This window comes from Sceloporus undulatus, chromosome 5 (assembly GCF_019175285.1).
Source record: "Sceloporus undulatus isolate JIND9_A2432 ecotype Alabama chromosome 5, SceUnd_v1.1, whole genome shotgun sequence".
Lineage (NCBI taxonomy): Eukaryota > Metazoa > Chordata > Lepidosauria > Squamata > Phrynosomatidae > Sceloporus > Sceloporus undulatus.
Window position 1 is genome coordinate 38691561 of NC_056526.1, and position 15894 is coordinate 38707454.

Sequence of the window (15894 nt, forward strand, 5' to 3'; positions counted from 1 at the left end):
CTTTTCATTCACTAACCCCTTCATGTATCTGTACTAGTGATAAATCCATTTGTGTATAATGGCACATCCAGTGTTATGAGAGGGGCAAGTTGCTGTCAAGAACAGTGTGATCCACCTAAAACTGTGATGGCCTGCAGTGTTTGATAAATGTATTAGGTCATGGATAGCAACCACTTTGTCTACCCAGCCACCACAAGGTGGACTAAGTATATTTCTTTCGTTCTTGCAGCATAATATAATGAGAATGCAAATATGGATAAGGTAGTAATGGTAATGTTATAAACTAAGAAATCAGCCCCAAATACAGCTTTTAATTAATAAAGATTTATGGTACACCTAAGTGAGTATTTTAACATTAGATTAATGGACAATTAAGGAACTACTTTTTAAAATAAGTTAAAACACAAAGGTTGTCACCTACCATTTATTTCTTCATGTTCTTATCAAAGCTGAACATTTGGCTCTTATCTGTCCTTCACTTGTCCATAAAAACAAGGGATATTAGTAAATTCAGCAGGTCATCACATCAGCCAGAACGTTAGATGCTCTGAATTAGAACTCAAATTTTTTAACAGGCAACTGATCCACAAATGCATCTTCATTGAGAGAAAGGGCAACTGACCTAGTTAAATCCCACTGGACATAACTATTTCACATCATCAGCAAGATTTTAAATCAATGGACTGAGAATTCTTTTGTTAAAAAGTCTAAGTGCACATATGACTGAGAAATGAAGATGGTTAAGATTTATTTGGTAGACAAACTAAAGAAAGGTACTGTACAAATGACAAGATTGGGGAAAATGCTTAAAGAAAACATTTCAAATTATTTATGTTTAATATGAGTGGCTCAAGAGACCTAAACCAATAGTCTTTCAATGGCTTGTTGTACAGACTGTATTTGAGGCTTCAGCTGTGAGCCTTCCTTGATAGTAATGGAACAAGCGATGACAGGTCGAGAAACACCACATGCCCGTCCCAGGGCCTGCTTGGAGCGTACAAATACATAGGGCACATTTTTATCCTCACAAAGTAGTGGGAGGTGAAGGATGATCTCAAGGGGCTCAGCATCTGCAGCCATCACAATGAATTCAGCTATTCCTCTGTTCAAGGTTTTAGTGGCTGTGAAAAAAGAAATGGTACAATTACTACAGTGGTGTCCTTAAACTACTTGGTTATATTCACTTATGTCAAACTAGGTTAAAGGGGCTGTTGTTAGGTTCAACATTAGCAGAACAGGTTTCATATAAATCCCTTTTGAATAATTTCTGAGCTTGTAAAAAACTAATAACACTGATAATTTTTAATTATTAGGCAAGATGGGCACCTTTCAGTCAAGGATGCCATGGTCCTGAGTTTGCAAGACCAAGAGGTCTTAGGGTGCCTATTACGTTGAAGCCTGGCATCTAAAGAACTACTCTAAGTGCTAATTTATTCCACCTAGAATGTTAGAAATACAGACATCCTGAGTAGCAATATTTGCAATTAAAACATCTTTTGCATGCAGTTTTGATTAGCTATGTTGTGTGTGTCAAACCTCCAATACTAAATGGCCCTGTCCACACATACATGCTTCACAGGTTATCATTACTTCTTATAAAGGGCTGCATCAACCCAGACAAGCAGGTGGCTGTGGACAGGCTGGAATGCAACACATAAAGTTGACCTCTGGGTGAATTTCCTCTCAGCGGTTTTAGATTGAGACTGACTGATCTAACAAAAATTGAAAGTTTATTAGACACTTTCAAAGCGACACTGGAAAAGCCTTGCTGGTAACCTACTTTGTTAAGTGTTAAAGATGGAAGGCTCTTTTGCACATTGATATACCTGCATTTGGTCCTTTGAATCTTGAGGCAACAACAAAAAACCTTATACACTACAAGTATGTGAAATGCTCTGGAACAAAAGAATAGCCATATCTCACCTTCATTGGCACCTCTGCGTAACTGTTTGTAGTTACAGGATTGTTGTACAAGATCCAGCAGTGTCTTAGTGAGCTGAGCATCAGCAAGTGGATAAGCCTTAGGATTAACTTCTGCCTCAATCTAGAGAAAGAAACAAAATTAGGGTAAAAGAAAGAAGTCAGATTCTTCAAGTCTATTTCAGCTACATTAATGCGTTATTAGCTAGTTATCTTTCCATCATTTAAACTCTTACATTTGTAAGATGCCCTTTGTTTCATCGTTCAAATGTCACTTTACCACTCAACAAGCAAAGAGAGTCCCTGCTCTTAATAATAATAATAATTTGTTTTATTTATATACCGCTATTCCAAAGATCATAGCGGTGAATAGCAAGTAAGCTAATTTGCCCCCAACAGTCTGGGTACTCATTTTAGCGACCTCGGAAGGATGCAAGCCTGAGTCGAGCTTGGGCCCTTTTGCTGGTCTTGAACTCACAACCTTGTGGTTTTGAGTGAATGGCTGCAGTACAGGCATTTAACCACTGCGCCACCACTGCACTTCTAACATTCATTGTCCTAAGTTTAATATGCTGAGAATACACTCATTCCACACCAATAGCAATTGCATTTCAGTCCAAATGCATCTCAGAAAGTAGGCTCAAGTCTACAAAAGCTCATGCGGCCAACTTCTATTTTTCAGTTAGTCTCAAAGGTGCTGAAATAACCCTTTGCGTATGGTCTTTCAGTTGAGTATATTTATTCATAGATTCATTTTTCTGCTCTAAGTGAAGGACTTGAAATGGTGTTTCCATTCATTTTTATTAAGTGCATGTTCAAAACAAGATCCCTTGTTCACCCTTTGCTTGAATTTCCTTTTTAGATCTGAACTTGTTTCTGATACTATGGGCCCAAACAGACAGGCCAATACAATATAGCTGCTTTTAGTCACTTTGGAGGTATGCTGTTATCATATCTTAAGAGGCCAGAAGCTGTGCCAAAGCTGTGCTCCAGTCCTTAGGATGGGAGCATGGCTCTGGTGCGGCTTCCAGCCTCTTCGGATGCATGTATCATTTAATCAGCATACTTCCAAAGTGACCTGAAGCAGCTTTATTTTGGCCTGTCTGTTTGGGCCCAAAGTGTAGAATATAAGCAAGAAACTGCAGACCAGTCTCTTTCAAACAGTGTTCCAGCAGCCTGACAACTCCCTGTAAGTTGAATACTAAGGTCCTGCAACAGAAGGAAGTGCTGAGGGGGTGGAGATGTGGTCTTTGGGTCCTGCTTGGTGAGCAAGAAAGAGAGGAGACACCCCTTCTTGCTCCACACCAGGTACACCTGGCATCCACAGGGAATCCTCAGCAGATGGCAAGGAACCACTGTATATCCTTTGTATATAAGATATACATAAAAGATATACACTTGTCGCAAATAACAAAAACACCATGTTTTTACCTGAGAGGTCACCTCTCTAGGAATCTCCAGGTCCTCCAATGCAACTCTGTGGTCAACGTCCAACAGACACTGACCACAGAGATTGTGCTGGAGGAGCTACAAAGGATTGGTAGAGTGTTCTCTCTAGGGATCTCTAGCTCCTTCAGTGTATTAATAAAACCCGTGAATAATCAAATCCGCAAATATGGAGGGATGAGTGTATAATAAATACAGAAGATCTAGAGTGGTCCCTTGCTATCTGCTGAAGGCTCCCTCAGGGTACCAACATCTGTGGCTGAGTAAAATGGTGCCCCTTACGTAAAGTGGCAAAACCAGGGTTTGTTATTTGAGAGGCATACTTTTTTCAAGCCTGGATGCTTGAATCCCTGGATACGGAGAGCCGTCTGTTTTATTTCCCCATTTGTACTCAAAACACACCAGAGCAGCCTTAAATAGGGCGATCTAAACACAAGTCTGGCTGGGCAGAGCGGGCGAGGAGCTTCCGTTTTGCCAGGGCGACCTGATGTCCTCCTGGCTTCCAAGGAGGAGCCTGGAAATGGAGGACATTCCAGTGGGGGAACGCTCCTAGACATTAAACCTCCCTGTTTCCGAGTCCTGCTCCAAATGGACCTTCTGGAGCTCTCTCCTGGAGAGAAGGCCTGGACGGAGGAGGGGGCCTGGGTTCCTGCACGTGGGGAAAGGCAAGCCACGAGGAGCCCCTCTGCCCGATAATACTCTCCCTCCCAGGAAGCGAAAGGGGCCTCTAGGCGCACACACTCCCCGCTCACCATGGCCGCCAAGGAAGAGGATCCTCTCGGCCCGAAAGCTTCACGGAGGAGGAAGAGAGTGAACGAACGAGCAACGCTGGACAACGCAGGAAAGAAAACCACGCTCCCGGAAGTGATGTCGAGTCACGGCAGGAAATGTCCCCCTGTGACTGAGCTCCGCTCTGCAAGAGCTCCGTCCCGCAGCAGCAGCAGCGACCTCTAGCGTTGGGCGGTGGCAAAGGCGGAGGTCACGTTTCCAATGAACACTGCGGCGGGCGGCTGGGCTCCCTGCCTTTGGAGTGTAGAAAGACAGCTGCAACAACAAGGACAACAATGCATCTGAGGAAGTAGGCTGAAGCCTAGGAAAGCTCATGCTGCCAATTCCTTTCTTTCAGTGAGTCTCAAAGGTGCTGCAAGAGCTCTAAAGAGCAAGGGATAACTGCCATAATAAATAAACAACACCGATATAAAGCGACCTCTGGCGTTTCCACTGAATACTGCAGGGATCCCTTACTTTTGGGTATAAAACGACATTAATAATAATAATAATAATAATAATACAGTAATAATGGGCCTGAACAGACAGGCCAAAATAAAGCTGCTTTGGTCACTTTGGAGGCATAGTGTTTAAATGCCGCATGCGACCTAAGAAGCCAGAAGTCGCGCCAAAGCTGGAGCACAGATTTGGTGCAGCTTTCAGCCTCTTGATGCACCTGTCAATTAAACAGCATACCTCCAAAGTGACCTGAAGCAGCTTTATTTCGGCTTGTCTGTTCAGGCCCAATAATAATATAAGAAGAAGACCTTTAGTTTTTGTGGGTTTTTTGGTCTGTGTGGCCATGTTCTAGCAGAGTTTCTTTTTGACATTTCTCTGAAGATGCCAGCCACAGATGCTGGCGAAACATCAGAAAGAAACTCTGCTAAAACATGGCCACACAGACCAAAAAACTATGGATGCCGGCCATGAAAGCCTTCGACTTTACAGAAGACCTTTAGCTTTTGTTGGTGGCAAAGGAGGAAATCAAGTTTTCATTTAATACTACAGGGCTCCCTACCTTTTGGGTATAAAATGACATAACAACAACAACAACAACTTTTCTGTCTCTTCTCAAGGCTCATGGTGGGGTAGAATCGTAGAGTTGGAAGAGACCGCAAGGGCCATCCAGTCCAATTCCCTGCCATGCAGGAACTCTCAATCAAAGCATCCCCGACAGATGGCCATCCAGCCTCTGCTTGAACACCTCCAAAGAAGGAAACTCCACTACACTTCGAGGGAGTTTGTTCCACTGTCGAACAGCCCTTACTGTCAGGAAGTTCCTCCTAATGTTGAGTTGGAATCTCTTTTCCTGCAGTTTGCATCCATTGTCTCTGGAGCAACAGAAAACAAGCTTGCTCCCTCCTCAATATGACATCCTTTCAAATATTTAAACAGGGCTATCATATCACCTCTTAACCTTCTCTTCTCCAGGCTAAACATCCCCAGCTCCCTGAGTCTTTCTTCATAGAGCATGGTTTCCAGATCCTTCACCATTTTAGTTGCCCTCCTTTGGACACACTCCAGTTTCTCCACATCCTGTTTGAATTGTGGTGCCCAGAACTGGACACAATATTCCAGCTGGAGCCTGACCAAAGCAGAATAGAGTGGCACTATTACTTCCCTTGATCTAGACATGATGATGATGATGATGATGATGAGATCTCTAGAGCTGGGTGGTGGCAAAGGCGGAGGTCAAGTTTCCATTGAACAGTGTGTGGGAGGGGAGAATCCCCTTCCTTTGGAGTATAAAAAGACAACAACAACAACAACAATGCATCTAAAGATATAAACTAAAGTCTACTCTGGAGACCAAGGTTTGGATCACAGCTCAGCTACGTAAACCCACTGGGTGAGCTTGGGCAAATCACACTCTCTCAGCCTCAGAGGATGGAGAAATTCTGCCAAGAAAATCCCGTGATAGGTTTGCCTATAGGGTCGCCATAAGTCAGAAAGGACTTGAAGGCACAACAACAACAAAGACAACCCATCTTAGCCTCCTATTTACAACTTGGCAAAGCTGCCAAGTAGAGCATTTCTCAAAGGCGAAGAGCCAACCTGGTGCTACTCAATGGGCTTCTTAGCCATGCTCAAAATGGAGAACATTTTGGAATTCCTCCTGTACAGAAAATTGAAATGGAGGACATGTCCAGGAAAAAGAGGACATCTGTTCACCCTATTCCAGGACATGCCCTTCATTTGAGCCTTCTGTCCAGGAAGAATTCCAAAATGTCCTCCATTTTGAGCATGACTAAGAAGCATGTACAGTATTTAAATTTATGCGAGTGGTTTTAGCTCAGGGTGACCAGAGATTCTTCTTTTCAGGACATGTCCTCCATTTCAACCTTCTGTCCAGGAGGAATTCCAAAATGGCTGAGAAGCATGTGTTTATATTTATATGGCTGTCTTTTAGCTCAGGGTGACCAGATAGCCCCCTTTAACCTTTACCTCCATTTTGGCCTTCTGTCCAGGAGGAATTCCAAAGGGCCCTCCATTTTGGACTAAGAAGCATGAATTTATAGGAGAGTGTGTGTGTGTGTGTAGCTTTTGTTTTGTAACGCCCCACATTTCATTACCCTTATATATGTAAGTAATGGCGGCCTCCCATCCAAGGAGTAACCAGGGGCCTTTAGGGGACTTAGGCCTCACAGTCAGCTCTGACCACTTTCTGACCACTAGGCCCAGAGCGCATGCGCAAATGTAGGCCGCCAAATTCAGTCAATAGTCGCTGCCTGAGGCGAGGCGGCGCTGTAATGGCGGCGGCCTCCTCTTCTTTCTCCTCAGCGGAGCCTCTGGTTTGCGAGCGGTTCCATCCCCGGCACGACCCTCGCTGGCTCCTGGAGGGCTTGCCTTCGCCCTTGTGCTTGGCTTGCGCCCTTGAGACGCTGAAAGAGGACGGGGTTTCGGTGGGTACTCACCCGCTGCCACCCCGTTCCCCCCTCCTGCGTCTGCACTGTAGCACTAATCCGGTTTGAAGGCGCTTTAACTGCCATGGCTCCAGAGGTGCCCCAACAAACGACCATTCCCAGAATTCCATACCATGGAGCCATGGCAGTTAAAGCGCCTTCAAACCGGATTAGTGCTGCAGTGCAGATGATTGGTACAGAGTGACCAGAGGTCCTCCTTTTCCAGCTCATGTCCCCCATTTCAGCCTTTGTCCAGGAGTTTCACAGTGTCCTTCCTTTTGAGCATGACTAAGAAGCATGAATTTATATTTATATGAATGTTTTTATCTTTTATTTTGTAATGCCCTAAATTTTGTGGTCCTTTGTCCTCCTTTTCAGTTAGGACATCTGTTCACTGCAGTGACTTGCCTCATTTTGGGGTTTGTTATATCTGCAAGTTAGGATGTTTTATTTATTTTTAAATTATCTAAATGTTTATTTTTACATAAAATTATTTTAAATGTAGAGCATATTTATAAACTATAAATGTTTATAAATGTATTATATGTATGTATGTTGTTGTTTGCATTCAAGTCATTTCTGACTCATGGCAGCCTATCATGGGGGTTGGCTGAGCAGTCATAGTCCAACACTCAAAGTCTACACTATGCTGGCTCTCATACACATTCTCTCTCTCTCTCTCTCTCTATATATATATATATATAGAGAGAGAGAGCGCCAATGTGAGGGTTAAGGTCCTGGAGACCAGGGTTCAATTCCCTGTTCAGCCATGGAAATTCCCTGGGTGGCCTTGGGTGAGTTACACACTCTCAGCCCAGAAGACCCCATGATAGCTTCTCCTTAAACTCGCCAGTAGTCAGAAATCACTTGAAGACACACAACAACATTACTTAAAATACATCTGAAAATCAATATACAGTACACACAAGGTTCTTTATAAAGAATAATAAAGCAGCTCCTTGTTCTCCTTTTTGTAAAGAGCCAAGGAGATAACTGCAGATTCCTCTGTGGAGGAAGAGGCACAAATTGAAGAAGGGACAGAGTTATTGTAGTTATTTGTCTTTGTTTACAGTAAGGAAGAGCAGATATTGAAAAACTTATTTTGGACTGTAACTCCCAGAAATGTATATCAAAGTGGTCAGTGGTTCTGTTATAGGTCAAAAATAATTTTTTCAACCCTGGATGTGGTGAGTATGGAATTATGCTAAAGATGTAATGGAAAACATAGGTTTGTGAAGTGATTTCAGGGTTTGAATCTCCACTCAGCCGTGAAACCCCACTGGATGACCTTAGGCAAATCACAGTCTCTCAGCCTCAGTGGATGGCAGTGGCAAATCCCTTCTGAAAAAACTTTCCAAAAGAAACTGAGAGGGGATGTACAAATTTACAGAGAAACGTTTACATGAAGGTTTAAACTTTGCTTATATTAATACATTGTTCTTGTGTGCCTTTTAATCATTTCCGACATATGGCAAACCATAACGTGAACCACCTATCATGAATTTCTCAGTAAGATTTGCTCAGAGGAGAATTGCCAGTGCCTTCCTCAGAAGCTGAGTGTGTGTGGCTTGCCCACAGTCATCCACTGAGATCCAAAGCACACTGCAGAAATAATCCAATTTGGGACCGCTTTAACTGTCTTGGCTCAGTGCTTGGAATCCTGTGTCTTGTACAGTGGATCCTTGTTATACGCTGGGGTTTGGTTCCAAGATCCCCCGTGTATAACAAAATCCGTGTATGCTCAAGTCCCATTAAGTATAATGACATAGCAAAATGGTGTCCCTAATAAAAAATGGAACATCAAGGTAAATTTATACTATTTTGGAACATTTTCAAACCGTGTATGCTTAAATCCGTGTATAAAAAATCCGTGTATAAGAAGGACCGACTGTAGTGTATTGTAGTACTAGAGCTCCGACAGAGAAAGCTCAGTGTCTCCCACAGCTACGGTTCCCAGAATTCCCCAACATTGAGCCAGGACAGTTAAAGCAGTCTCAAAGTGGGTGATTTTTACAGTGTGTTTTGGACCTGAGTTTCCATGTCCACACAGGCAGTCACATGCTGGTCTCCCAGAGTTTTGGTCCAACACTCAAACTCCTACATCATGCTAGCTCTCCTTTTAATAAATAATGGATGTAATTTATCTTTTCTAACCTTTAGCAAGTACGCAAGAAGCATGTGCTCTTCTGCCTTCAAGAAGTTTTGTCTCGGAACACACCACTGGTCATCCCACTGTTTGCACAAGATGAAAGAGTATGTGCTTATTTCATAACAACTTTGTTTGGTAAGAGATAATCATATACTGTATACTTTGTGAATGTCACAGATTTAGAGGGATATTATCCTGCTTGAATGCCATTTCAATCTACCGTGTTTGTTTTGTATACTGGGTGAATTTACAAATTATGAGTGCTAAATTAGATGTTATAAATGTATTTAATGTACTTAGCTTTCCCTCTCTTTGTAGTGAGGTGGGCCTCTAACATCAGACAGATGTGTTTTGGAGGAAAATGTTGCAGATTACGTTTATTGAAGCTTTGTTTGTCTTTTTCCATCCCTGAATACTGTATTAGGCCAGAAGGCTTTGAAAGTAGTAATTGCAAGGTGGATAAAGGCCTGGTTTTACCTTTGTTATGATTATGCTAAGAAACAGAGTCCATAAAATGTTTGCCTGCATACCACTATGGTGGCAGTGGCAACAATAATGGCAGTGGCAACAAGTGCAGCATATGCATTTCACCACCTTTGGAAGATATTTGTATTGTGGTGGGTTGGAAAGATCTGACCACATTTATAAATTTATAAATGTCCCACCCCCGTGCCTGCCTCCAAGGAACTGTGCGAATTGCTGTTGCTGCTGGGAGGAGAGGAGACCTGCGCAGCTGCGCATCGCCACAGGGAGACCGTCTTCGGACTGAAACCATCGCATCTGCGCAGCTATTTTGTCCTGGGGGAGGCAGGCACTGAGCTGTGCCCCGGCTAGCTTGTTGTAAATTTGATATTGTATTTTATTGTATTGTGTTGTTTTGCTGCTGGCTGTATTGAGATGTGCATTGTTATTGCTATTGTCATGTATTGAGATTTGTATTGATATTTACTGCATTGAATGTATTGCTATCTGCTATTGTGATGTATTGAGATTTGTACTGATATTTGTTGTACTGAGATATGTACTGTTATGTTATTGCTATGTGAATCTGTTGTAAACCGCCTTGATTAAGTTTTTAGAAGGGTGGTATATAAATAAACATTATTATTATTATTATTATTATTATTATTATTATTATTATTATTATTATTATAAAGAATTATAAAGTGGATAGATACAGATTGGTGCAGGCAGCATTTGGTCAAAATGTGCTGCAGGTAGTGGTGACTTAGGATATTACAGTACTTATTTCCAGCCAAATCATTAGAGTTTTGCATAAGTCCCATGAGTGAGTGGATTGAGTCTGGTTTGTTGTTGTTTTGCTTTCAAGTCATTTCTGACTTATGGTGACTCTATCATGGGATTTTCTTAGCAAGATTTATTCAGAGAGGTTTTTCCTTTGTCTCCCTCTGAGGCTGGGCAAGGGTAACTAGTCTAAGGTCACTTACGTGACTTTCCATGGCTGAGTGGGGATTTGAACTGTGGTCTCCAAAGTCATAGTCCAACTCTCAAACCACTATGTCATGGTGGTACTTACTATGAATGGTCATTCTGGAATGGCAGGAGGAGCAATCCACCCCTCCCCCAAATTAATGGGTTTAATTGTTATTTTGCTGGCTATGTTAAGTTAGTCAGGTCACAGCTCTATAATTAAACTGGTTAGGAACAGATGTAGTCTCAATGGTCACAATGGAAAGAACTCAGACACTTACCTTCTCTGTTGGTACATGGGGAATAACCCATGAATTAATGGATTGCTCCTTCATCATGAATGACCTTTCACAATAAGTACCAACCTCTCAGTCAGTTTTAAGGGGATGCTGTAAGGATTATTAATGCATTTTAAATACTTTTAATATTTGAAATAATATACTATAAGTGCTGATGTTTTATGCATTTATTACTCATTGATAGCATCAAATTCTTACATCTTGCTTTGTGGTTTTGTTTCCTAGAACCGCAACATGGTTGTTGTTGCTGCTGCTATTTTGCGAGAACATGAATCTGACCTATCTATGAATTTATTTTACAGAGATATTACAAACTATGGAAGACAGCAGTGCTCTGGATTTGCCCATTGAAAGTAAGTACAAAGTGGGACACTTGAACTATTAGTGTGTGTGCAAGCAATTATTTATTTTGAAATTAAATTTGCATTAGGCTTTATTTAATAGAGCAAGTTCCATTAAGAGCAATTCAGGGACCTTCAGATGTTGTTGTTTTGTCCCAAGAGCGATGCTATGGACTTTGGGTGTAGTAAGGCCTCTGGCTCTTAGGAACACAGCCTGAACAAAAGACTTGTCCACAAATTTCTTAAGTTTCAAAAGCTTTACTGGTTATAAACACAAAACATGAAACTGATCTCCTTTTTCTCAATAGTCCTTCCTAAATACCTTGCTCTCTCTTCTTGGTGGATTCTATCTTTCTTCTTCTGAGGACTATCTTTCTTCTTTTGTGGACTTATCTTTGTCAAAGGAAAATACTCTCTCCAGGTCTGACTTGGCTGAAATCTTACTACACAACTGAAACTAGCTGGAGAGAGACAGTAAGAGACCCTGGGATTTCCCACAATCCTTGTCTTTCTTAAAGCTGTAGATCTCTATTTCCCCTTCTAAACTAATACATAGAAAGACTAATATAATCTTAACTAAATATATGTCTCAAGAGCACCAAAGATGCTCTGGAGGCATGACAGTTGTTGAATTGCAATTCTCATCTTCCCTCCCCATTAGCAAGGCTGACTCAGGCTGATAACAATATATGGAGAGGAAATCACAGCTTGTCCCTCTGTATTAAACAGTAGACTGAAATGAATTGGTCTTGTTAGTCACCACTTACATAGGATCTCAACTGGTCTATTCCAGTTGGAATTGTCCTTGGATTTAGCCTGGTGGTCCTTATTCTAGGTAAACATACTTATGATTGTTCTGTCTGGAGAGTAGCTTGATTCTGGTTTTCATGTGTTGTTTTGAAAAATACATTTGAAGATAAAATATTTGTATAGCAATAGTTGCGGTAAGTAAAACTTCAGTTACACTGAATATATTCAATGTATATTTCAGCACTGTGTGGCAAAACACAGATACCACGGCTGGTTAATCATTAGTTAAGAATCCACTGATTAGGCCTGTCAGTCTTTCCTATTCACCCAGTTTTGCATTCCTCAAATGCATCAGCATCGGAATAATATTTGCATAATTTACCGCCTATTATATTCCTCACAGCAGACCCTGTCATGTAACCCCCGTCTGGATTCCTCCAGTAGTGTGAGATTGTCTCCATCTTCCTTTTCAAACAGTTCTCTAATTTTTAATATTGGGAAGGAGCTGTGCAGATTAGCAGGGGCTGGGTTTTGTCATTCCACAGGTCTATGCTCAGGAAAAGCTGAAAGAGCACATCCAGATTTTGAATTTGAGTTATGTGAATAATACATGCCATGAATGTTCCTGATGCAAACTTAAATATGTGAAAATAGAATTGGTGGCTAAATCCCAATCAGTTTTTGTTGAAGTGGCATGTGAAATCTGCTTGATTTGTTACCAAGAAATTGATTTGCCAGTGTTATATCAGCCATCTGCACTCTTCTTAACCAAGCCAAGCTGTACTTACTGTGGTTTTCCATGAGCTTATTTTTCAGTAGAACAGATGGAATAAGATCATTAGACAGTGATTATGTGCCAAGACACCAAATCTCAGTTGGTACCAAGGAACTAAAACAGCCATCACAAGAATACCTGAGCAGTTAATTTACAGTTTCTGAATTATAGTTTTTTTTTTAAAAAAAGCTCCTGCTCCAGTACATGGAGAGCTTATAGTAGGTGATAAATCATCCAAATGTATCTTGGAAAAAGCACCTTTGCCTTAATCAAAATGCTGAAAGAAGATTCTGAGAGGGGTGTGCTGACAGCATAATTGATGGTTGTGCTTCTGATTTAACTAAGTAGATTTTTTAATTCCTTCCATTTGTATATTATACGAAATATGATATATCATGGTTAAGCTAATTTGTATTATACTATGTCTGTTGCGTAACACTAAACAAAACAGAGAGAAAAAGGATGCCTTTTTCTTCCAAATCTCTTCTTCCACACAAGGACTCTGCAGTTTAAGGACTGGAAAGATCACAGTGAGGCTGGGGATGAATGTGTCAGGTCTCTATATAATAATACCAGCAGTAGTTATGGTAAAACATACTGAACTATATGAAAACTGTATCAAGAATGAGCTTATTTTTCTTATGCTCAGTTTTGGTGGTATTGATAATGGAGCTGAAGTTGGATCGCTACTTGCATTATTTACTGGATGAATGCCGGAAAGAGGTTAGTAGCTTATTCCCCAACACCTTCCAATGTGTTCTTGCTTGAAGCTGAGGAATCTGGGGTGTGATGTGCAATCAAGGCAAGAAGATGGAAAGAGTTTTTTTGCACCATTTCCAAATTATTGTTGGTACTGTATTGGAGGATTCTTTTCTATGAGGCTATTTCTATGTTTGTGGTAATGTGGTATACCTGAAACTAATTAAAAGGTCCACTTCAGCTTACCTTCTCAGAGTTTCTTCCTATAATGTAACAAAGTTGTACATGGTGTAGTGCTTAAAAATGGCTGATAGAATAGATGAACGATATTAGCCTGTTCAATAATAATAATAATAATAATAATAATAATAATAATTTATTTATATTCCGCCTTTTCCCAGAGGAATCAAGGCAGATTACAGCAAAAACTATAATAAATAAAAATAAAAATAAAACCACATTTCAAAATCACAAGATACATGATGTAGGGAGAATCATGTCCCTAGCCTAATATCCACCGCTGCTGGCAAGTGATGTTATGTGGACAAGTAAAATGGGGAACTCTGTGGGCTCTGCTAAATAAGAAGTTCATATTGTAAAAATGATATGCCACAGCTTCCCTTCACTACTGTCATGTCACTGGTGCATCTCTCATAGGCAAGCTTCCTTTCAAACAGCTGGGCTGGAGTGATGTTCCTGGGCTCAAAGGTCTGTGAGCTGGCTTTTAAAGGTGCCTTTTAAAGGTGTCTGTAAGCTAGCTTTTAAAGGTGCCTCTCTCACAGGCATGCCTCCCCTCAAAGAGCTGGGCTGGAGTGATGTTCCTGGGCTCAAAGGTCTGTGAGCCGGTTTTTAAAGATGCCTTTCTCACAGGCAAGCTTCCTCTCAAACAGTTGGGCTGGAGTGATGGTCCTCACTCGACTATTTAGAAATAATTAACACAAATGAATGGCATTGACACATTTTTTCTTGACTTCCATGAATCCTTTTGTCTGGAGAAGTGTATCAATTGATCTGCTGTTTCACAGATACTTCCCTTATTGCAGTTCCATGATTACAGAGCTTTAAAAAGTGGTTGTGGGCTAGTCTCATGAAAGCCTTCTGCAATCATGGAAGTATCACTGGAAATATATATGTGGAACAGTAGCCAGTTATAAAATACCCTTCTTCACTCAGTGGTCCAAATGGCCTACATGATTTCTATTCACATGTGTGCACTGAGTGTAATTGGGCAGGCTAATCCCACTGAACATTTTCTATTACCCACAGTTTTTATTACTATCCCAGTGGGAAAGTAATTATTCTTCATTGTAGTGCTTTTAAAACTTTCCTTAGTTTGGTCTTGCTGGGCTTAGTTTAAGTATAAACCTGTCTTGATATTATAAATCCTGGGCATGTAAATTCTAGTTCAGTACATCGGTGAAATTCCTGTTTCCATATGACTTGCTTAGTGTTTTCACAAACAAACAAACCAAAATCTACAGTAGTCCTTTAACCTTGCTTTACTGAACATTTTCTCAGGCCTAAATATCATTATATTGTATAACATAAAGAGGTCATTTTTTGTTGCTGATAATATTCAGACAAGTTATAGCACACCAGTGGAAAACTGACAACACTGGATATGTCTGCATGATATACAAAATTATGGGTCATTGCCTAATCTGAGCAATTAATACACAGTTCAAAACATAGGGGGGAAAAACAGACATGAAATTTTTTATGGAAACTTGGTTTATTATCATTTGTCATATGAAGCAAGGATCCCAGAAAACAAGCTCCAGCTTCTCATGGACAAATTTGGAACAATACCTTTGACTAGTATAAAAATGATCCTGAAATTATATAATTGACTGCTGTACAACATTTTCTTCAACAATGACATTTATTTTTATTTTATGTTAGATGTTTAGATGAGATTTGTTATGTATGTAAGGTGTTTTTTGGATTTTTAAAATATATATATATAGAAAATATCTATTTGCAGAATACATTTCCCCTTGCTATCATTGTACCTTGATAAAGAAAGCTTCATGGACTGTATGCATATGTGAATTGGCCATTTCATACCATATTAAGGAGTACACCACAGAGCATATAATGGGAAACCCAGTTTAGCAGTTTAGGGAAACAAAGAAGACAAGTATTATATTTTTTCAAACAATAGTCTCTTGAATTGTCAGTTTATTTTATAATATTTGCAGTTGATGATTTGCTTTTTTATACCTCCTTCCCCGTAGTTATACAAGGTAACCACTGTAAGAGGTAGCTTACCCATATTTATTCTTCTTGGAAAATTGGCAGATGCCATCCCAAGTTTTGCTGAGGTATTGGTTATTGAACACAGTAAGTATTAAAAGTGAATCATAACTGTATAGTGATGATATTAAGAGCTCTCCAGAAGATGAGAGGTGCA

At 40.6% G+C, this 15894-nt stretch overlaps 2 protein-coding genes across 8 annotated transcripts in view; one reads left to right on the plus strand and one right to left on the minus strand.

The window, feature by feature from the left end:
• Positions 1-724: 724 nt before the first annotated feature.
• SNU13 (small nuclear ribonucleoprotein 13) lies at positions 725-4273 on the minus strand. Its single transcript, XM_042467787.1, has 3 exons — positions 4119-4273; positions 1924-2044; positions 725-1121 (listed from the first exon to the last, which is right to left on the minus strand). The coding sequence occupies exons 1-3, from the start codon at positions 4119-4121 to the stop codon at positions 859-861; spliced, it is 387 nt and encodes a 128-aa protein (XP_042323721.1). The 5' UTR covers positions 4122-4273; the 3' UTR covers positions 725-858.
• A 45-nt stretch (positions 4274-4318) lies between these two features.
• MEI1 (meiotic double-stranded break formation protein 1) overlaps positions 4319-15894 on the plus strand; it is a 60945-nt gene continuing 49369 nt past the window's right edge. For 5 of the 7 annotated variants that reach the window (XR_006104027.1, XM_042467741.1, XM_042467740.1 and 2 more), the window contains exons 1-5: positions 6854-7037; positions 9198-9321; positions 11219-11269; positions 13432-13505; positions 15719-15824. Coding sequence is in view for 6 of the 7 variants with exons in the window: in XM_042467741.1 (XP_042323675.1) it covers positions 6885-7037; positions 9198-9321; positions 11219-11269; positions 13432-13505; positions 15719-15824 (508 nt within the window). In the remaining variant the exon portion in view is untranslated. Of the gene's footprint in view, positions 4492-6853; positions 7038-9197; positions 9322-11218; positions 11270-13431; positions 13506-15718; positions 15825-15894 lie in introns of those variants that run through there. The other 2 variants (XM_042467744.1, XM_042467747.1) reach the window with 2 other exon arrangements.

Bases quoted from the DNA above. Each gene is read 5' to 3' on its own strand.
- SNU13 (XM_042467787.1), bottom strand. The intron at 1,122-1,923 runs GTGAGATATGGC...CTTTTTTCACAG, and splicing joins ACGCAGAGGTGCCAATGAAG to CCACTAAAACCTTGAACAGA.